We start from the raw sequence: 22,856 nt of genomic DNA, 5'->3' as shown, positions 1-22,856 counted from the left end.
CATCTAACTCTAGACACAACTGACTCTAATATCTCATGATCCAACACACACACACACACACACACACACACACACACACACACAGGGCTGTGGGACTGTTACATAAGCTGTGAACTCACTGTCAAGGTGAAGAGCAAATAGTCTTCGAGATGTTCCAGTGCCATTAAAACGATTATTTCATCAGACCCTGCAGGAACATCTGGGCTCAGATGGCTCCTCGGATCCAGCTTGATGGAAAGCATGCAAAAAAAAAAAGATTCAAATTCATGAGTCATGCCATGTGGAGGAGAGGTTTTTAAAAAAAAAAAACAAGCTTTTGCATGAAGTCGGTAAAAAAAAAAAAGCCCCGCAGGCACCAGCGTCGATGGAAGACGACGTGTGCGTCCACATGTGTGCAGGTGTGAGTGTGCAGAGAGGAGGGAGCACTTTCACACTCTGCAAGAGGGAAAAGGATGCACTGGATGGGAGAGAGAATTAGAGACGCTTAATGGAGAGAGAGAGAGAGAGAGAGAGAGAGAGGCAGGGAGAGAGACCCTGGGTAAGGAGAAGGGGGGGAGGGAGGGAGGGAGGGAGGCTGAATCAGCGAGAGGAGAGTGGAGGCACAGAACCATTCGGCTCCTGACCATCGCAGAAGACGAGCCGAGCTACTCACCGGAGCTGAAGGTCTGACTGAGGCACAGAGGAGGCGTCTTCCTTCTCCTGCTCGGTCCCCGTTGGGAAAGAGGCGTGGAGATATCCCTCAGAGGGAGAGATGAAGGCTTTGGGAAACCTGAGGAACCTTTTTTTTGCAGCCCCGAAAGGAATACTGGACCACATCTGGGTCGGTTGGAGGAGGATTTGAAGAAGAAGAGAGAGGTTCCCAACCGAGAGGCTGAAGAAAGCGAAGCTGAGGACGAAATGAAAACACTCCAGAGCTCTGCTCTTCGGCAACCAGGGCTGTCTCTCCCGTTGGGACAGAGTGTCTGAGAAGAGACAAGGGGGAGGTGAAAGTTAGCCAAGTGTCTCTGGGTAACACACACACACACACACGCACGCACACACACACACACGCACGTGTCAAACAGCATCATGTTCATCATCAATCTCGGTCGCCCGCGGACGCACTCTCACAGGTGCAGGTATGAGTTGAGACAACACGACAAGGACACTCGAGGATTTCCACACACATTCATGAGCGCGCACACACACGCACACACACACACACACGCACGCGCGCTGTAATTGCCTCCGTGCAGCTATGTAGTCCAGGAACGACCTTCTTATCAAGATCGGCTTCAAACTGAGAGTCACGGGGTGGGTTCGGTCCCCCGAGGACGCTTTTCCTCTCCTCTCCCGACCTGGATGCTGAGGATACTGAGACCACAGGTAAGGATTCACCTGTTTGAAGAGGAGACTCGGGAAGAGATGAAATTGAGATTTTTTTGGAGATCAGGGGCGTCCGACGGGCCCGACGTGCTCTCATCATGACAAGCGCAGACTTCAAGGATGAGAAACCTGCGACTGTGTCCCCCGTCGCTCCAGCTTCAAATGGACTTTCTCTAAATGATTAAAAACATGTGAAGGCGAAAGCACTCTGGAACTGTTTTATTTTTTATTTTTTTTCTCCAGTGCAGTGGGCCAATCAAACCAGCTCATTTCTATCCGTTCCACGCGGTCCTTTGACCCTGAACGGCGGCTCCTTCAGAGGCCCCTCTGGGATGATGGCGTGAACACGTGGCCAAAACGCCACCCATCGCTCAAGGTGTCGGCCCCCCCATGGCGTCCACCCGAGGGAGTGAGCGATGACGAGGTCGCTCCTCTTCCTTTCTCCGCGCTGACCCCCCCCCCGTTTCTTCTTCACCGTCTCCGGGTCGCGGCCATGAACCTGCGTGCCGCCAACGTGTCAGAGTTGATCTCCGGCGCCGTCGTCGGGGCCGTGGCGACCCTGGGGTCCAACACCTGGTCCCCGCGCGGGTTCGAGGACGGCGCCCTGCGGGTCCACAACGCCACGCCCTCGGGCTGTCCGGCGAGCGGCGCCCACAGGGACGGCGTCGACGTCCAGCCGGGGGACTCGTCCTACCGCGGCGTTGTTGGAGGAGGAGTCCACGGCGAGGACGGCGGCGGCAGGCCCCACGGGTCCCATTGTCCTCAGCAGGGCATGGCGACGGAGAAGAACTGGGCGGCGCTTTTGATCCTGCTCGTCATCGCCGTCACCGTCATGGGCAACATCCTGGTGATCCTGGCCGTGTCCCTGGAGAAGAAGCTGCAGAACGCCACCAACTATTTCCTGATGTCTCTGGCGGTCGCTGACATGCTGCTCGGCGTCCTGGTCATGCCGGTCTCCATGGTTACCATTCTCTACGGTAAGCTTTGAGGGAAACACTGACACTGGGCTTTGTTATGTTGACATTTGGTGTGTTGCTGACTCCAGCCCAACAGGCAAACATACCCCCCCCCCCAACACCCCCCCCCCCTGAAAGTGCGTGAAAATGAATGCTCTTCTCCTTTCGCGGCGCTTTGACAGCAGGCTTTCTCGCCCTTAATGGACACCCGTTACATCTTGGGCAACTGTCACCAAGACCGCTTACCCCTCAAAACGACACACCTGCGTTCACCTGTTCCAGGGAGTAGAAAACAGGGTCAGAGAGGTTCCCAGAGGTGCGGTTTGGCTTATTGATTAATTGTGCCGCTTCACTGATAACGATAAGGTGCTCATTAGCGGTTATTAATGAGCGCATAGACGCATAGACGCATAGACGGTGCGCGTCAGATGGCTTAACGGCGTCATCAGCGAGGCTGAGGGCGCTCATGCGTGAAATAACACGGATGTAGCAGCAGCAGCGAACTAAGTCGAACCATGAATCCAGGCGAGGAGCGAAGACTTCTTCGCTGTCTTCTCTTTGATCTTCTGTCCGGTAGAAACAGCTGGTGCCAAAGACCTTTCCCTTCATATCGATGCACATGGAGGCTCCAGGGAAGCAGCGGTTTGATCACGTTTTCTAGCTGCTGCACCTTGACCGTCTTTCTTGGTGTAAAGTGCGTCCTGGTGTTTCTCTTTTCGATCCTTGGCCGTACGTGAGGTGGATCGGCAGCTTCAGCTGCAAACAGGACACTTGGGGGTCCTTTTCTGGCCATTTCCAACGGAAACGAAATGCTGTTGTTGACGCCGAATCGAGCTGAGTACGTGAGTAAGAGTTACGCTCTTTGAATACTCACTAATGCGGAGAGCTGCACTCTCAGAGTAACGCGTCAGGTGCTTTGTCAGCTCATGAAAAGATGTTTGTTGGTCACCACCATTTTGATGGATGTTCTGTGTAATATCTCAGTATGGTTTTTGTGGATGGGACCACATCTGCTACACGAATTGACAATTCTCAGACGATGGGTTTTCATATTTTCTCTGATCCTATGTTTTATTGAGCTCCATCAGCGGGTCAAATTGGTTCAATACTTTTCGTTGAGACCAAATACCCGAATATAACAAAATCCCCATCATCCTCAGCTCTACTTTGTGTCGGATGCTAATCAGAGAGTGTTAGCATGCTAACACGCTAAGACACGGTAAACACCAGAGCTGCATGTACCTCGAAACCAAAAAAGACAAAGGCGACGGTTTTTATACGCAATACGTAAACTTAACTCCTTCCAGAATGTGTCATCACTCTCTGAATGACATTCGGTGGATATTCTCTTCTCACCCGGTGACGCTTTCGTGGTGGAGCGCGTCAGACGTGTTCATCCTGCGCGAAGGGGTGACGTGGTGAGGATTTCAACAGATCAAGCTCGAAGCGGGATTAGATCACATGATACATCATAATGTAGAACGCAAACACAATATCCTACTATGCACTTTGGGCCCCTGGCTGGTGTCTTTTTTTTTTTTTTCGTTGCATTCTCCGGAGACGAGCTGTCACAGGAAAAGCCGTCAGACGGATGAGCGTCCTCACCTCACACACGATCCTCCCGACGCCGAGTCTCCCCGGTTTTTACGAGCCTGAGTAATTTGAGAGGTTTCACTTCGCTGGAGTCGGCTCCCCGTGACGGCTGGAGATGGACCCAGTGGAGAGCGTCCATTTGAGCGGGAATAAATACAGCGATCGGCGCCTTCTCGACAGATGGCTCGTGCGCAAACCCTCGAGAGACCGGTTGTTACTTTGAAACAAAGTTTTTCCTTTTAAGTCAGCGCACAGATCATTCAGACGCTGAGTGGATTTCAGCAGTTCACGCTTCAACGTTTCAGAAAACAACTTTTTTTACCCGTTTTTCAGCAGCATTTGAAGGGAGAACATGGGATTCGTGTCCTTTGTTGACGCCGTCGTCGCTGTGGGTCGATCGGTGTGTCGCACAAAGCCCCCTCCAGCGGCTCAGAGTCTCCGGTCGATGTCACCGGCTCAAACAGCCTGTTTTTTAGCGCTAAATAACCTCCACTCTCTCCACTCAGGGCGGGGCTTTTGTAATCGATGCCTCCGGCGGGGCGAGGCCTCACTCGGCCTTCTGGGCCCTCTGGTCCAGTGGTTCTCAACTGGTTCTGGCTCCGGGACCCACCATCACGCCTTAATGACCCAAATCGAGGAACATTCTCAACTTCTCAAATTGATTCAAAATCAAGTTCATAAGCTGAATTTTATATTTTATATTCAGGATGTTTAATTATCCTAAAAACCCAAAGTCTCCCCCATATCAGGATGGTTTGACCCAACCGGGCCCACGCTGCTGAAAACATGGACGGACGAGCCGGCAAAAAAACGACACGCTGCATTAAAAAAGTCCTTTCAAAATAAAATCACAGGAAGAATTTTTTTGTGATTTTTTTTAATTCTAATTTTTATTTTCCCATGCAAAGGCCCATTAAAAACGGGTCTGCGACCCACCATTGGGTCACGACCCACCAGAATCACTGCTCGCTATGGGCGCTATGGGCAACAGTGAGAGGGGGGGGGGGGGGACAGGGCGTTCCCGTGCGAGCTCAGCGGACGCGTGTCGCAGGTCTCTGTCCCTCTGAAACAGCATCGTCGCATGGATTTTTAATTTTTTTTATTTGGGGTTTTGCTCTCTTTTCTTACCTTTTTTTTTTTTAAACGCCCCCCCCCCCCCCCCCCGCGCTGCGTCGCCGCGGCTGAGTTCTCGCTTTCCCACCGTGTGATTGGCGTTGGTCTCAGAGGGCGTGCAGTGGGACGGACACTCGTGTCTCAAACCTCTCAGGTTTCAATGTGGCTTTTTTTAGGACGGGTAGAAGACGATTGACCTGCTTTGTTTTTTGGTGTTTTTTTTGGTCCACGTACAAACAGCCTGAGTTTTTAAAAGAGTCGTGATGTTCGTACGTTTGTGACGACACCGAAGTCACCTTTTCACAGATTGGGACGTATTTACATTAAAAACGTGTCCCCTTTGATTTCACCTGGCAGTGAAAGAAATGTATAAAAGGCCCTTTGTTCCAGTACAATGTGCATGACATCAGCTGACAGGAAGTAATCACGGGCCAGAGTTGTTGCTTAGTAACTGAACCCCATTAAAAACACACCAAAACGGAGGGTGAATTCATGACTAGTACGTATCAGGGATCATTTTCACGTCTATCAGGTGCACCGAGCTAAAGCCGACGCAGTCTGATGCGTTAACTTGATGTTGACTTATGATGAACCACGCGATTTACCACAAACTGCATCCTGCGGAACACATGACTGAAAGCAGCGTGCTGGCGTATTTATTTGACCGGTCTTTGTTTTCTGCAGTTTTTTTAAAAAGAATTAATGTTCTGAATCCAACACCTTTGAAGAGCAACCGTATTCCTCTTGTTCCCGCCGAGCCGTGCACTCCGGTGTGCGTCCGCCATTAGCATGGCCCCCACTAGACCTCCCGGCAGAAGGGCAATTATAGATAAAGTGATTACGCGATGCCCACGATTGTCGCGCTGGTGCATCTCCATTAGAGGCCCCCGACGCCAAACAAACAAACAACAGAGATGTTGAAGGTTAAACAGATGAAATATGGCTGAGGAAACGCCCCCCCCCCCCCCCCTGAATGGCTCTGGACACAGTTCAGGCTTTAACAACGTGAGCCCACTCTTTACCGAGAGAAGTAGGGCGGGTGTAACAAGTCTTACGTAACGGTGGGTGGGGGGGGGGGGGGGGAAGAGTCCTCAGACGCTGGTGTGGAAGGCTGCGTCGCCCCCGAGCAAAAATAACCTCTAATTCCTCGCTGGGTGGAAGAAAAAAGGAGACAGAGCATCCCGAGTGGAAAATAGCCCTCGTTGTGCTCATCCAATTGTGCGCGACTGCCGCTGAGATGGTGGGGATTTGGTCTTTTTGTGTGTGTCTGTGTGTGTGTGTGTGTGTGTGTGTGTGTGTCCGAGCTGCAGAGCGAGGCACAAAGCGGCCTCGACAAAAAAAAAAAAAATGGCGTTCGGATCATCGGGACCAGAAGGGCAGAAACATGATCAGGCTCCGCTGGCCAGATGTGTGAGACAGCGGGTCGAAAAGGTCAAGAAGTGGAAGGATGTGTGAAGATGAGTGTGCATTGAGGGGGGGGTGTGGGGGTGGGGGGGGGGTTAGCAGACAAACACCCTACCAGAGCTGATATCTTATATAATACGTTGAAAAAAGGGAAGCTGATTTCTGTGCCATTTGAGTGATAGAAGTCCTGTATAGTTTTCTATCCAGAAGAAGGTTCTGGAATCAATGGAGAATCGAAGAGAATCAAACGTTTTCTTGAGGAATGAAATTTTACTGATGTAGATTTTGCATTAAAAATGTTGTACGCAAACGAGATTACTCAAATGAATGAATAATATTATGGTTATTAATCTTTTGGAATTGCAAACAACACATGCAGATATGCCTTTAAGCTTCATATCTGTGCAGTTTCAGTAAATCTTAAATTGTAAATTCAAGGCAAATGATTCAAATGTTTCCAAACCATTTGATCCTATTTCTGCTGTAAAAAAAAAAGTAAATTTGAAACAGTATTCAAAAACCCATTCCAACTTCTGCTTATCCTTAGAGGGTGTGGAGGTGGGTCGGGGGGGGGGGGGGGGGGCCGGAGTCAATCCAGGCTGACACGGGGTACGCCCTGGGCTGTCAATCACAAGGCCGACATACAACCGCTCGGTCTCACTTTCACACACCGACGGCACCAATTAACCCATCGTGCACCCAAAAGCTAATTCAACTGTGACACTTAAAAAAACACTAAAAAATATCACAATTTACTGTAGAAATTTAATCAGGAAGATTCAAGTCCAGTCACTTTGGACTTTGGTTCAATTATTTACTTAAATCTTAAAAAAAAACTCTCCACTGAAATAAGGTCGAGTGAATTTCATCACAACACATCAAAAGTCAGAAGGACAGATTTTCGGTTTTCACTCACGGAAACTTTGCTCCTTCCTCCTGAGAGCAGCGTGTAATTAATGTCGAATAATTAGGGCTCATGATGACACACTGCTTTGGCACGCTGTAATTTGGATGGAGCACATTCGGTTCTCTCGTGGAGGGGGGGGGTGGTGGTGACATTTCAATACACCGAAAGACCCACCCACGTCGTCAGCCTCTCCCTCCCCCCAGGCGAGCATCTGGATGGAAGTTGGCGCGTTCGTGTTGAATTCGTGTTGAAAAGTTGGAAAAGTTGGAATTCACTCATCGTGTCGTTTTATTGAAACCCCCAAAGTTGTGTTCCTCCCTGATGCTTTTCCTCGTCGCGGCGTTGACAGAAACTGAACTTCTTCTTCTTCTTCTGCACCTCCTGCCCTTTCACCCATGCTGCAGCCATGACTCCTCTGCTTTTAAAACATAGGTGGCTTTGGTCCTGATTAATGAGATAATTACAGCAGAGCGTTGGACTCCAGAATCAGACGCAGTAATTGCTGCTTATATGTCGATGTCATGCCTTCTTAAAGCATGAACTGCTTCTCAGGTGTTTCATAGTAAAACATTGGACATCTTGGAGCACTTTGGTGCAGGAGCAAAGCCTCGGAGCTGAAGCGGCGTGTCGCGCTTTGTTTGCGTCTCAAAGGGAAGACGACAAAGGAGCCGAGCAGCCGGAAGGAACTCGATTAATTAACGGATTTCCAAAAACCGCAGCCGTCCACTCGTTAAAATTCACGGCTCCGCGGTGTCCGTCCGTGTCCCCGCGCTCCGGGGCAACCGTCTCATTTGTCTCATTGCAAATAAATAAACGACCCAAATCGAATAAAGAAGGCTTGTGGGACTTAAAGTGAGGATGGTCACAGTTGTTTTGATGGTGGGTGAAAGTCGACGGGTGGGGGGGGCAGGATTTTGGGCGTCCAAAACGAACCGTCATCCTTTACATTTGTTGCTACCCCCGTAAACATTTAATCAGAAGCGGAATACTTTGGGGATTTTGGACAAGAACGCATCTGAAGACGTGACCGTGGACATTTCTCACCATTCGGTGACGTTTCACTGACCAAAAGACCAAAAGCAGATTTCATTTGGGACAAAAGAATTTCAACGACTTTCCTTCCTCTTTGTCTTTTGTAAATATAATTATTCATATCTCCAGTACTTTGGTACTTTTGGCCACATCGGGGATCTTCAATCTACGGATTGCATACATACATACTGAATGAGCCAATGATTGTGATCAGCCTACATGTGCTTCATGTGCTGCTCCGTTACGTTACGTTTAAAATAATCAAGCAACTTAAGTGGATTTGGTGTGGCTGACTTTTACTTTTACTACTTTACCACTTTCATGTCTTTCCTTTTGTGTTTGTTTATTATAAGCAGTTTTTGCACCTCAGTTCAGCTTTATTTCTTTTATCTAAACGGCACATGATCACCTTGAAACTGTCTTGAAATGCGATGTGGTGTCCTACATTTACGGTTTGGAGCTAAACAAAAAAAGGTGGAAACAGATGTTTAATTAACCGGGCGGAGAAATCTGTTTCACAGATGAAAAGGTTTCGCAATCAACACGCCGAATACAATGATGGAGCCAGTGCTGATGTGTATGACATCATTAGATAGTGAGGCAGTGCATTGAGACACGTTGAGGGTCCAGTGCCGGTCTCACTGTGTAGCTTCCTGTCCCCTGGTGTCCCTGGGTTCACTTCACTTCCTGTCTCCTGGTGTCCCTGGGTTCACTTCACTTCCTGTCCTCTGGTGTCCCTGGGTTCACTTCACTTCCTGTCTCTGGTGTCCCTGGGTTCACTTCACTTCCTGTCTCTAGTGTCCCTGGGTTCACTTCACTTCCTGTCTCTGGTGTCCCTGGGTTCACTTCACTTCCTGTCTCTGGTGTCCCTGGGTTCTCTTCACTTCCTGTCCCTGGTGTCCCTGGGTTCACTTCACTTCCTGTCTCTGGTGTCCCTGGGTTCAATTCACTTCCTGTCCCTGGGTTCACATCACTTCCTGTCCCTGGTGTCCCTAGGTTCACTTCACTTCCTGTCCCCTGGTTTCCCTGGGTTCACTTCACTTCCTGTCCCTGGTGTCCCTGGGTTCACTTCACTTCCTGTCCCTGGTGTCCCTGGGTTCACTTAACTTCCTGTCTCTGGTGTCCCTGGGTTCTCTTCACTTCCTGTCCCTGGTGTCCCTGGGTTCACTTCACTTCCTGCCTCTGGTGTCTCTGGGTTCACTTCACTTCCTGTCCCTGGTGTCCCTAGGTTCACTTCACTTCCTGTCCCCTGGTTTCCCTGGGTTCACTTCACTTCCTGTCCCCTGGTTTCCCTGGGTTCACATCACTTCCTGTCCCCTGGTTTCCCTGGGTTCACTTCACTTCCTGTCCCCTGGTTTCCCTGGGTTCACATCACTTCCTGTCCCCTGGTTTCCCTGGGTTCACATCACTTCCTGTCCCCTGGTGTCACTGGGTTCACTTCACTTCCTGTCCCCCGGTGAGTGTGATTGTCTGCCGTATCCCTGATTGACTGTGTCCAATCACCTGCATTCCCCCCCCGGGTCGGTTCACGATGCTCAGCGTTGCAGGTGTGTTTGCGTTTGTCTTGGTGCCGGTTGGTGCCCGGAGGTATTTCTGATTTCCTGCTGCCATCATCCCAAAGAGAGCACACGACATTTGTGCATCAACCAAAAAGGTTGAAGGTTTCACATCAAACTCGATTTGCAAAAACATGCCTTCGGGAGCAGATGGAGAGCTTCTCGTTCATAAAGAAACGAAAAGAAAAACCTCCGGCGCCCGAGGAGAAGGCTGCAGGGTTTCTTTTGTCCTCCTGCTGTGTTCATTATGTGGTCAGTGTGGGTGGAAACATTACCGCGTTTTTTTGTTGTGTTGTTTTAGCGGCTGCTGCCACAGCCGACGACGTAACGACATCCATCGGGGATGTTGTTTGAGCAATTACACTAACACCGAGTGGGCTGTGAACGTTCCCCATGCAGCCACTTGTACCTTCAGGTGCAATGATTTAGGAGGAACGAGGCAAAAACACACTTTTTCCAACTAAAACAACAGGTCTATGCACGATGTTTTAAATAGATTGTTAGTTTTAGTGGTTGCTAACCCTGTACACATTGCACCCTTTAATGATTTTGGAATTAATTATTATTATGTAGTTATTATTGTAACTCATCACACAGACGTCCACGTCCACGAGAGAGAGAGAGAGAGAGAGAGAGAGAGACAGTGTGTCTTCATCGTTGCTCCACAGACTCGCTCCTCCTCACGTCTCTCTGAACCCTCACGACACGTTTCCTGATTGAAGCGCCTCTGAAAACAGCGAGCCCCATCTTCACCCCCCTGCGCGCCGCCTTAACACAACTTGGATCGAGCTGTCCGACTTTTCTTCTCAAAAGTTGCCCCACAAGGCTCCGCGCTGCAGTGGCTCTGCAGACTCTGATGAGGCAGACATTGTTTTTTCGCCCAGTTTGACTGAGATTATTTTCTTTTCGGTGCTTCTGAAGATCATCGGTGTTTGTATCAGACGCAGGTGTGTGTGTGTGTGTGTGTGTGTGTGTGTGTAACCTCCTGGCTGATTAAACGTTGCTGTTCAGGTGGTGGAGATGTCGTGATGAACCCAGTCAACCAACACTGAAGCCGTGTAGAACGCGTGTTTTCTGCTTGGCGTTATCGACGCAGCAGTTTGTGGTTTATGACGAACGAGACGCTGTAAAAAGACGCCTCTAAAACCGCACACAAATACCACGTCTTCCTCTCTTCACCCCCCCCTCCCTCCCTCCCCCGTGCAGATTACGGGTGGCCGCTGCCCTCCGACCTTTGCCCCGTCTGGATTTACCTGGACGTCCTGTTCTCCACGGCGTCCATCATGCACCTCTGCGCCATCTCGCTGGACCGATACATCGGGATACGCAACCCCATCCACCACAGCCGCTTCAACTCCCACACCAAGGCCCGCATCAAGATCATGGCGGTTTGGACCATCTCAGCCGGTAAGAGCGCACCCGTCGCTCGTTTGTGTGTGGAGAGAAAGGGTGGGTGGGGGGGGGGGAGTCGGTTTTTTACCCTCGTCTGGGTGGAAGTGCCGCAGGTCGATGGCGCTGTCGATTAGCGAGCAGCACGATGACGGTGGAGGTCGTGGGAGGAAAGAGTAGCAGAGAGCACTTAAGCTCTGCCCTGGGAATACAAAGAAAGAGAAAACGTGGGTTTCAGCTGATAGCAATTTTAAAAAAAACACCTCAGTTTAAAAAAACGTATTTGATATGTTTGTTAGTCAACGTGCTCTCACACTAAGCTAATTACAGTTAACATGACTGCAAGGGCGCCTTTCCAGAGAATAGGCTGGCCTTTCCTGCAGGGGGGGGGGGGGGGGGGGTGGATGTCCTGCAGGACACCATGAGAATGTTTGCCGTGGCGGAATGATTTACGTGATCAATACGAAATGCATTATAGTTTAATTCATCCGCCGCATAATGCGGATATTCCCTCAAGCGAATGTGACAGCATGAAATAGGCGACTGACGAGCTGCTGCGATCCAGCCGTCGGGGACTAAAGGGACACTTTTGGGGCAAATAACAAAGACCTTCATGAAAGACATGTTCCTGCTGAGTAGTCCTCTCGTGGAGGACAACAGAGAAAAGGCCGTTCTTAGAAAAAAAAAGAATAACTGCTGCATATCTATAAATATCTGCCGTTGAGATGCTCGGCCTCATCCTCGTAAACACCGACGCTGTCAGTCAACGTTTGATATTCACGTTCCTCCTTGATCTGACATTCTGCTCTGCTGCTTCATATTGGTCCCGACGAAGATGAGATGAACAGCCTTGCTTTTCGCGTGTCGGTGTCTCAGAGCCGAGAGCAGGAGATTCACATCAAGTGGGATTTAGTCACGGTGTTAAAGTAATAACATAAAGTCCGTTTTTTGGTCGGCAGGCACAGTTTAAAGAGTAAAACTTTCCTGCTGGGTACAACAAACGGAGATTAATGTCGTAATGAATCCACTGAAGTCCATCGATTGGCTGTTACAATGAATCCATCTTCAAAGACTAAATGGTGTGAATGAGTTCAATAGCAGTTCCCCACATTGTTCCCTGGAGGGGGGGGGGGTGGAGAGAACACGGGTGGAGGATGAGGTCAGTGAGGTGTGGGGAGGGAGAGTCTGACAAATCCAACCCAGAAAAAACAAAACAAATAGCCTCCACGTCGTTATTTTCATTGGACTAAACAGTGGGACCAGTTTTTAATGGGAAAATAAAAATTTGAGTAATTAAAAAAAAAATCACAAAAACATTCATTCTGTGATTTTATTTTGAAAGGACTTTTTTAATGCAGCGTGTCGTTTTTTTCGCCGGGTCCGTCCATGTTTTCAGCAGCGTGTGCCAGGTTGGGTCAAACCATTCTGATATGGGGGGAGACATTGGGTTTTTAGGATAATTAAACATCCTGAATATAAAATATAAAATTCAGCTTATGAACTTGATTTTGAATAAATTTGAGAAGTTGAGAATGTTCCTCGTTTTGGGTCATTAAGGGGAGATGGTGGGTCCCGGAGCCAGAACCAGTTGAGAACCACTGGACTAAACGGGGATTCTCAGGTGCGGACTTTAAAGCGCGTTGGAGGTTTAATGTCGGTTTATAATGCAGTTTTTCCTATTCCTATACGAAATGACTTCAAGTGATGCAACGACGGCCTGTTCATCCTCCACCTGAGAACGTGAGAAACCACCTTCAGCGTTTGATGAGAGTTCCACGACCTCGAGGACCAGCTGTCGAGCTTAGAATAAACTTATGAGGAAGTAGTTAGCGTTAAAATAATAATGTGACTTTTGTCTTTAAGAGGACAGTTTGTTCCTCTCACAGCTCTCCGTTTGTTCCATGTGTTTTTATCATTTATCTGAACTCTACTCGGACACGTTCCTTCACACATTCTTTCTCTCTAGAGCTCAGATTTAAGTCCCAACGTTGTGATTCTTTCTGGGGTTTTTTGGGGGGAGGGGGGGGGTGCACGCATGACTGCAAGCTGGAAACGCGTCGCCTTGTGGTTTGGATGTTTGAGAGGATCGATTCATTTGAGTTTTAGATCTTTCAGATCTTCTGAAGATCCAGGTTAGAGTTGGATGAGGGACCATCAGACAGAATGTCTCCCAAAGACCTCTGGCTGTTTGTTTTTATTTAATCCACACTGACACGTTCATGCGTTTCTGCACAAATGCGTTTCGCTGCACTAAACAACCTGCACACACACACACACACACACACACAGACACACACACACAGCAACTGCTGCACAACGATTAGAAGCTCACTGTTCGCTTGGTTAAGTGTAAGAAGACATCCGCATCTTCTGTACGATTAACTATCGTTTTTTTTAAGTTAATTTCCCCTTCGAGTTTTTTTTTTTTTTTAAATAAGCGAGGCTGGCCCCCGACTCGAAGGAGGTCTTTGGTTTGAAGGCCCCAGAGGACTCATTCTAAGCTAACGTGAAAGTACGCCAGGAAAACACATTATACAGTTGGTTCAATGTGCTCTCTGGAGTTTCCTCTGTGGGGATTAAATGCTGTTTTTTCTTCATCCTCATTGTTTTGCTTCCTCGTTCTTATGAGCCAGAGGCTGATCTCTGAGGATGCACAATGTGCACCCAGTGCCAGCCTGGATGCCTGCGAGGCACTAGATCCTCAGAGTTATACAAACATCTGCACGCGCACTACTGGAACAAACCGCTCTTCACCCCAGGACCGGATCTTTCCACTAAAAATCCCTGCTGGTCTCATCCACATTTACTGTAATCCTAAAGGAGTTCCTTTCAGGCATCAGCGGACACAGCAAACTCCAACAGGTGAACCATCTCCCAAAACTCTCTCTGTGGAGATGTTGGATCACGCGGCAGCAGCTGGAAGCTTCCACGGACTCTGAGTCGAACGTGGAAAAAAACACAATTTTACAGTAATATTCAGTAATGCAGTAATGAAAAAAATACATGTAAGATCACATATATCAACACACAGTTACAGCAGGTACAGAAAGCTGAAGTAAATCACAGCTTCGTTATTACTATTATAACATTATTACAGTGTAATAAAAAGCTCTTTAAAGAGCAATCTTGAGCCAAAGAGCTTTGAGTGTGATATAAATTAGAATTCATATAGAAGTAAGTAAGTTTTTCCTCTCAAGTTCCATTGTTGCATTATGAAGTGAAACCTTGAGAATCAGCTCCTTTGTGTCTAAAACGTCCCCCCCCCCCCCCCTCCTCTCCCCTTTCATCTTCCCTCCCGTTTCTGTCAGGTCTTCCTTTCTCCACCACCCCTCTGCATTCATGTATTTAGAGCAGAGAATTGCCACCAGGGAGAAGGAGAGGAAGGATGAAACTGACAAAAAAAAAAAAAAAAAGCTCTTTATTTGTGGATTCTGTAGAAGTGGACGCTCAAGGGCAACCCAGTGTTTCCAGCCGCTCACATCAACGATGTCACCTCGACAAATCCTGCTTGATCCGCTGGATGTGAAGCAGTGACAGTGATGCCTTTTCTCACTCTGCACGTAGCGCTAATTAGAAGTCTGCTTCCACCCCCCCCCCCCCCCCCCCCGCTCTCTCTCTCTCTCAACTTCAGCCTCAACATTTAAAGGAGCCTGATGTTGAACAACGATCAGTCAGAAAACTCATCTCCCGCCTTTTGAAACACGCACAAAACCTTTAAATTGACAACACGACGGCGTGTCGTCACCCCCCCGAATCTGCTCTTCCCCCCCCCCCAAAAAACGGGTTGCGTGTTGCAGTTCAACTTCCTGCAGCAGTCTGCAGGACGGCACGTTCTTTGCTTTAAACAGTTTGGTTGATGAGTATAGGTCACCAGCCAGAGACTAGTTAGCTTAGCTTAGCATAAAGACAAGAAACGGAGGGGTGGGGGGGGGCCTGCGGGGGCATTACGTCGCAGAAGCTGCGACGAAAGACTTGTTTTGACACATTTTCATTTTTTTGGACTCGTCGGCACGTCGGCGCTCATTACGTCCTCGTGCAGACCGAACCACGGAATCCCTCCAGCTGCTTTCTTTGTCAAACCATCCGGACTTAATGAGAATTATCCTCCTCTGACCCCTCTGCCCCCCCCTCCCCCCCCGGTACGCAGCCGCCTCCTCGCGGCCGTCGCCTCCTCGTCCCCCCGTGGATGTGGACCGCTCACAGCTGGCGTGGCCCTTGACGAAAACTTTTCTTAGGCTTATTTTAAATCGCTTTAGTTTCATGACAGCGTTTTAACAGCGTGGGCAGTTTGTAAAAAAAAAAAAAAAATTAAATAAATTAAAAACCTGACGGCAACAACAACAAAATGGGAATTTAAGATTCAAAGTAGGTGAAAGGCAGCGAGCTTTTTCCACTTTCCTCCCGGACCGTGACTGAAAAAAGGTTCAGCGCAAGACTTAATGGAACATGTTAATGAAATAGCAATGCTCCTCCGGTGGAGTACCTGCTGTTATCGTGCTTCTGTATTGAGTTCTTCTGTTGGTGCAGGTGTTAACCCCCATCTTCACCTTTTTAGATTCTCAGTTCTCAGTTAAAAAGCCTGATTTCTTCCGACGTTGCAGCGTAGCCGTGTTTTTAACCCTAATCCCCCCCCCCCCCTTCACACAAACAACCACAAACGCGTGCATGAATCACAGGGGTCGCCCCCCCCGGCTTTGTGCTCTTTGCTTCCTCCCCTGCAGGGATCTCCATGCCCATTCCCGTCCTGGGGCTCAGAGACCACTCCAAGGTCTTCAAGGACGGCAGCTGCATGCTGACGGACAACAACTTCGTGCTGGTCGGCTCCTTCGTGGCCTTCTTCGTGCCCCTCACCATCATGGTGGTCACCTACTTCCTGACCATCAGCGCGCTGCAGAACGAGGCCACGCTCTGCCTGGACCAGCTGGTGCCGCGGCCCAAGTGGAGCACCACGTTCACCCTGAGCTTCTTGCCGCAAACCTCGCTGTCCTCCGAGAAACTCTTCAGGCGCTCGATAAGCCGCGAGGCCGGCGGGCGGGGGAGCGGCGGCGGCCTGGGGGGCGGCGGCGGCGGGCCGGGGGAAGCCCGCGGGAGCCTCTCCGGCTCGCTCTTCGGGCGCCGCACGATGCAGTCCATCGGCAACGAGCAGAAGGCCTCCAAGGTCCTCGGGGTGGTGTTTTTCCTCTTCGTGGTCATGTGGTGCCCGTTCTTCGTCACCAACGTGCTGGTGGTGGCGTGCGACCCGGCGGCGTGCGACGCGGCGCTCATGGGGGGCCTGCTGAACGTCTTCGTGTGGGTCGGCTACCTGTCCTCGGCGGTCAACCCGCTGGTGTACACGCTGTTCAACAAGACGTACCGGGCGGCTTTCCTGCGCTACGTCCGCTGCCGGTACCGGCCGGAGAAGAAGCGGCTGCAGCTCATCCTGGTGAACACCATCCCGCCGATGGCCTACAGCTCGGCGCAGCTGCCCCCGGGGGACGCCCGGAGGTTACGGGGCGGAGCGGACGTCCCCGGCGGCGAGGCCGAGGGTCGTCCGCCGCCGGGCCGGCGGGAGGCGGGGGGGTTTGCGGCGGACAAGCGCGAGAGCTGCGTTTGAGTGGACCCCTTCCCGGGCTTCCGTTGCCGCGGCGGCACCAAGCGACGGGTCCGAGGGGGGTCGACGCGCCAAAGACGCGGTGCCTCCCAGTCAGCGTTTTTTTCTTCTTTTTTTTTTTTGAAACCGAAGGTCTTGAGTTTGTGTCCTGAAACGAGTTGCTTCGGTTCTTCAGAGCAGCAGAACTCTTTTGGATGGAACTAACAAATGAATCATCTCGTTTCGTGGAGCACGACACGTTGACGTTTCAGAGCCTCCGACGACCCGGCGCTTGTTTTCACCGTAATCTTTCCCAAAGACATTGAATCGATCGATATGCTCCACGGTTTGAGAGCATGTAAAGTAAAAGATGTGAGTACCAAAGGTGTCACGACTTATCCAATCAAGAGGATTAAAAAGAAAGGTTTCCAGTCAGAGGAAGGACTGCAGGCTGAAAATGACCATTAAAAAATGACACACTCGCCCTCAACACAATGACGGCGTATATAGATCTATATTTGTATTCTGTGCAGGTCTGTATGTGAATAAATGTAAACGATTGTCGCGGATTGTTAATGGGATTTTTGTTTTTAGTGATTTTGTCAAATGAGATTACGTCGGCAGATAATTGCGATTTAAGTGTAAATGTTTCCGGCGGCGCGTCCTCCTCAGAGCGCCAGGGCACATCCATCGAGGTCACTGCTTCGGGAACCAGAGGTCGTCGGTTTCCCGGTGGACAGATGTGGTTTTGACGGACAGAAACCAGAGCCACGGATGCCTCAACAATTACCTTCAGATCTAAAGAAACAAACGTGAGTCGATGTGACAGAAGTTCACATGAAATGAAACAAATCCCCTCCTCACTTTTACACGAGTTAAAGGTTTTCTTATGGAGAAACCAAAATGACGATCATTACTTTAGATTAGATTTAAAATGATCCTTCATGTCTTCACAAAGTGACTTCAGTCCAAACCTGAAGGCCAAACCACGTTGTCCCAGAAACACCTGCTGGTGTCCCAATTAGATCCATCACTTTGGTTTTGGGTGACATCTTTTTGGGGTTGGACCCATGATTGAGTTCATCATTTAATCAAAGCCATAGGATTTGATTTGGTGGGAAAAACCAAAGGCAAGACTCTAAAAGAGTAAAAGTATATATATATGTAGGCTCAAGACGTGTCCTCTGATGTTTCCTGTTTGTAGGAAATAATGAGGAGTTCACTTTCACCCGTTACACACCCTGCTTGAACAGGATTAATGATTCGACTAGCGTGAAAAACAGCAAACTCTCCATAAGGCAAATCGTATCAGCCTTTTGGAGTATTTAATCGTGATGAGACAGCTCACGGTTCATTTTCAGAGACATCGAGAGGAATAAAGAGGATGGTTACTACAAGTCGTGTGAGGAAGAAACAGAGCCAAGAGAGGTTATCAGTCCTTCCCACGGGTGTTATTTGCAGCAGCAGGTGAAGCATTGAGGCTCATTAATAACCGCGGTGGAGGAACGGAAACGTTATCGCGGCAGGTGGCTGCTTTTAGAAGCGTTTAGCGGTGATGCATTTTGTGATGAAACCCAGGACGAGGAATTTAAAAAAAACTATTAAGTGAGTTGAGATGAAGAAGCGTCGTGTTGTTTTCATCACCCTGGTTCTACTCTGGGTGTTTAAACGGGTCTCGAACCCTCTCGGGTGACGCTGCTACCGTCTGATGCAAAGAGGGGACACCTTTCCGATGACACGTGACTTTGGCTCCGCAGACTGGGCCCCGCTTTGCTTTTTAAAGTGTCTACTCTGGAAATTGATGTTTGATGGTTGCAGTCATGTGTTGTTGTTTTTTCTACATGTCAACTGTGTCAAACAGGGTTTTTTCTTATTCTTTTAACAAAGTCAAATTAAAAAAAGAGAGAAATCCTTTTTTCATTTGTGGGTGAATAAATATTTGTGTAGATAAAGAGAACAAGGACGCAAGGCTTCGTTTCTGTGTTCATTTGACATATTTGGTGTTTTGGCTAAAATGAAGGTTTGTGCACTTTTGTCGTCATGGCTACAACAATAAATGTGTGTTTAACGTTGGAAAACAACCGCAGAAATGTTTAAAAGAAAGCAAAATGAAGCAGGACACATTTTGTAGACTCGGTGAGAACATTTCTGTAATTTCACAAAGGCTGAAAAACAACGAACCCAAAACCCAAAAAGTGCACGCGTAGCATCTAATAGTTATTTAGTTATTAGTTCTAACAGAGTTACATCACATGTCAGCTGACGCCTTTATCCAAAGCGACTTACATTGCATCATAACCCACACTTGACATTTTGCCTGGGGAGAAGTTGGTGGTCAGGTGTTTTGCTGAGGGACAGGTCACATGGGGCAGCCGGGGATTCAAACCAACAACCTTGCGGGGGAGCGCTACCCCAGTGAGCACAAGACGTTATTTCAACGTTGAAATATGGTTGAAATCGGGTTGAAATGAGGTCTGAACGTCTAAGACCTCATTTCAACGTCTTTTCAACAAGCGAAAAAGTGCACGAAACATCAACGTGCTAAAAACGGGTAAATTTCTCGATGATGTGTCATGTTGTAACGTAAGGTTGAAACAGAGACGATAATATCATTAAGATTATCATAATAATGAATGAACTGGTCGGCGAAATTTGGTCTACGCAAAGACGTGATTTCAACGCATTTAAGATTTTTCTTAAAACGTCATGAATATGGAAATACAGAGTGTGAGTCTGTTACGCCGCCACCCCGGCTCGGGAGAGGAGGCGTAACAATATGCTTTAAGGACAAAATAATGCGGGCCGTTTCAAACATTAGTTGTAAACACGTAACTCTGATCACATCTGTAACGCGCATGCGCAAGTTCTTAGACGCTTGCACCGGGAGCAGAGCGACGTGAACGGGCTGATACAACCACGGCTACCGGCCCCAATACTCTGTAAGTACGTGAGTGTTTGAATGAAGCACACCTGGAACTATAACCAGTTATTTTACTTACCACTCGATACGGGAAAGACTGTTATTTTGGTAAGCTAGTTAGCGTTAGCGCAGATCGTTTGCTAGTTAGCATGCTAGCTCGGAGCATGCTAGCGTTCAACATGAACTGGACCAAAAGTAAACCTCACAGAGTATTTTTCGTGTGTTTGGTGTTGCTTATGCGTTAGGTTGTTGCTGTACCCATATCATATTATTGCCGTTCCCATTTCATGTATAAAATACACGTTTTTAAAGCAACGCGGCCTAAACACAGATTGCAGGTGAATTCAACAATTTGTGGCCTGTAAACAAGCTAGCCAAAACATCGTAAGTTACGGCATGCTTAAAGCAACATTGTAAAGTATGGTACTGTATAATATACCTGGAAATGTTACTCCAGAAATGCCATAAATGGTTTATAATGTCATAAGTAAACAATCTATAAATAAGGGTTCTCAAACACCTGCTGCTGTTATCATTATTAAACTTTTTTATTACTGTCATTATAAACCCAAATTACACACTTTGCCTTTTCCCTAAAGTCTTGGTTCTTCCCTCCTCACAGGTTCCTGTGGATGGAGGTTACATCTGATGGAGTTTGTCCCTGCAGTTGTCCTGCCTTACACCTGGTGTACTACTCTGAATATTTGAATAATTTCTGTTGTAGGAATTGAACGTACTGTACATCTTTAAGTTGTTCTTTCTGTACACAGCTACTCCTCCGCTGTTCACCCTTAAGTGTTGTCCAGTTGAAGGGAGTTTTATCTGTGCCGATGTGATGGTTTCGGGACAGGATGCTACATGTTTACACACTGTAAAGCTCCCTCAGGATTATTTTTCATTTTGGGTTGAATAAAATGAATTGAATTGAATTAACTTATTGACTAGAGGCATCTGCAACTGAGGGGTGTTCTGCACATTCTGAGTCATTGAAGTGACGATGAGGGAGACGGAGCTGATTTCAGGTATACAATCCGGATTCAAGTGACTCAGAACCATATCTTGTTACAGAATCTGAAAATGAAGTGCCAATGATTCAGAAAAATGGTTTACAAACACAAAATTCTAAACTGGTTCATGTTGTTGCTCCACTTATAATTTCATTGTTTATTTTCACAAAATATAATTTATTTTTGTATTCTGTTTTGTATAGGAAAAGTGTTGTTATATTGATATGAATAAATACAAATTAATCAAATTGTGTTGTCCTTGTTAAGGGCTGTTGACATGATTGACAACTGTCAACAGCTGATTGTGTGTAACTTGTACTTTTCCAGCGAGCAAGTTATCCGTTGAAAAGACGTTTAAAAGACGTCTATGGCCCGACGTTGAAAAGACGTTGAAAATTGGTTTAAAAGTGAAAGTTGTTTCAACGTCTATTCGTAGACGTTGAAAAGACGTCTATGTTTAGACCCGTTTTCAACGTGATTTTTAATATCGGTGGTAAACGCACAAATGTGGACGTCATTTCTTTATACACCTATAAAATAATGCTATAGCACAAAGTAGAGGACGACATTTTACCGTATTAAAAATCACGTTGATATGTGGTCTAAATATAGACGTCTTTTCAACGTCTACGAATAGGCGTTGAAACAACTTTCACTTTTAAACCATTTTGCAACGTCTTTTCAACGTCGGGCATAGACGTCTATTCAACGTCTTTTCAACCAAAAAATGTTCACTGGGACTCCATCCGCCACCATCGCCCGTTGCTTCAGTATGATTCAGGCTTTTTCTCGGTGATTTGGGAACCTCAGCGGCAGGTCTCCTGCCCCCCCCCGCCCCCCCGGGGGGGTTTGGAGTCCGTAAACCCAAATAGCATCCGATTCCCCCTGAGAGTAAAAGCTCGGGTTTTTGTTCACAGAATAAATTGGGTTACTGGAAGCAAACAGACTGAGGCGAGAAATGAGAAACATTGTTACAACGTCGACGCACATCGACCCTCCGGAGAAAATGACTCCCCTCGCACACGACTCATCTCAGGCGATCCGATGTCTGCGGCATTCTTCTGTGTGTGGACCTCTCAGAGGGAAACACGGAACCTTCTGCTTCAGCCGTCCTACGGTCACCGAAACGTAGATCTCACAGAGCTGAAATGTTGACCCTTTTTTTTCAATTAGAAATGTTGCTGGACCAACATGTGAGAATCTGATGTGATGTGATGCGTTAAAACGACTCCAATCATCGACAGTATCACAGCGTACCAAACGCATCAATTAAAACACACTGATACAAGGCTTATGAAGTCTGATTCCACTACATTCAGACTGCCAGGGTCCAAAGTGACGCTCATTGTATTCACTGCATTGCTCCTTCTACGCCACATACAGTACTACCCCCCCTTGTGCTTCGTCGCTAATGATCAACATTCAGACAAATTGAGAGCACACGCTGGATCCCTGGGAAGAGGGAGTGTGATATCGTGCTAATCGGATTTGCCCACAGAGAGTACCATCCAGCCATCCAATTTGTCTGTGTGAAGAATTTATCTTTTTCCCCATCTGTCTTCTGCTGTTTAAAATAGAACAGGCCGAAAGGTCTTCACACACACACACACACGTACGGACACACACACGTACGGACACACACATGTACGGACACAAAGAACAGTAATTACAAAGTCAGCTGAACAAATAATAATCTAGTGTAACATTAGTTGATCCTTCTCAATAGTTAAGATGAAAATGTTCATCTTATGGCTGCAGCATATATATGAGAAAACTAAAAGAACCTTTTGGGAGCACAGAACGTTCACAATCCATCCATCAAACCCTTGTTAGATATAAATATATATATATATATATATATATATATATATATATTTTTTTTTGTTGTCTCTGCTTCATCTCGGATAAGAGCTGTCATACATGAGGCAGCAGAAAGGAACTGCGCTCTCATTAGGCTGCCGTAGTTCTGACAGTGAACTAATGGGCCGGTGTTTGTGTGTGTGTGTGTGCGTGTGTGTGTGTGTGTGTGTGTGTGTGTGTGTGTG

General features: G+C 47.9%; 1 protein-coding gene across 2 annotated transcripts; it reads left to right on the top strand.

Annotated features, from left to right (window-relative positions):
* Positions 1 to 578: 578 nt before the first annotated feature.
* LOC119229115 (5-hydroxytryptamine receptor 2A-like) lies at positions 579 to 21,544 on the top strand. 2 transcript variants are annotated; one of them, XR_009957011.1, is made up of 4 exons: positions 579 to 2,342; positions 11,133 to 11,333; positions 16,037 to 19,823; positions 20,427 to 21,544. XR_009957011.1 is itself a non-coding variant. In XM_037489275.2 (3 exons), the coding sequence occupies exons 1-3, from the start codon at positions 1,859 to 1,861 to the stop codon at positions 16,906 to 16,908; spliced, it is 1,557 nt and encodes a 518-aa protein (XP_037345172.2). In that variant the 5' UTR covers positions 579 to 1,858; the 3' UTR covers positions 16,909 to 21,544. The 2 variants fall into 2 exon arrangements, 1 of the variants encoding a protein (XP_037345172.2); XM_037489275.2 differs by having other exon boundaries at positions 16,037 to 21,544.
* The last annotated feature ends 1,312 nt before the right edge of the window (positions 21,545 to 22,856 follow it).

Source organism: Pungitius pungitius, chromosome 10 (genome assembly GCF_949316345.1).
Source record: "Pungitius pungitius chromosome 10, fPunPun2.1, whole genome shotgun sequence".
Lineage (NCBI taxonomy): Eukaryota > Metazoa > Chordata > Actinopteri > Perciformes > Gasterosteidae > Pungitius > Pungitius pungitius.
The sequence above is the reverse complement of the archived record's forward strand: the minus strand, read 5'-3'. Positions and strand labels throughout refer to the sequence as shown.

Coding starts and splice junctions, on each gene's coding strand:
- LOC119229115 (XM_037489275.2), top strand. CDS start 1,859: ATGAACCTGCGTGCCGCCAACGTGTCAGAGTTGATCTCCGGCGCCGTC. Junction 2,343..11,132: donor CATGGTTACCATTCTCTACG/GTAAGCTTTGAG, acceptor TCCCCCGTGCAG/ATTACGGGTGGCCGCTGCCC. Junction 11,334..16,036: donor GGTTTGGACCATCTCAGCCG/GTAAGAGCGCAC, acceptor CCTCCCCTGCAG/GGATCTCCATGCCCATTCCC.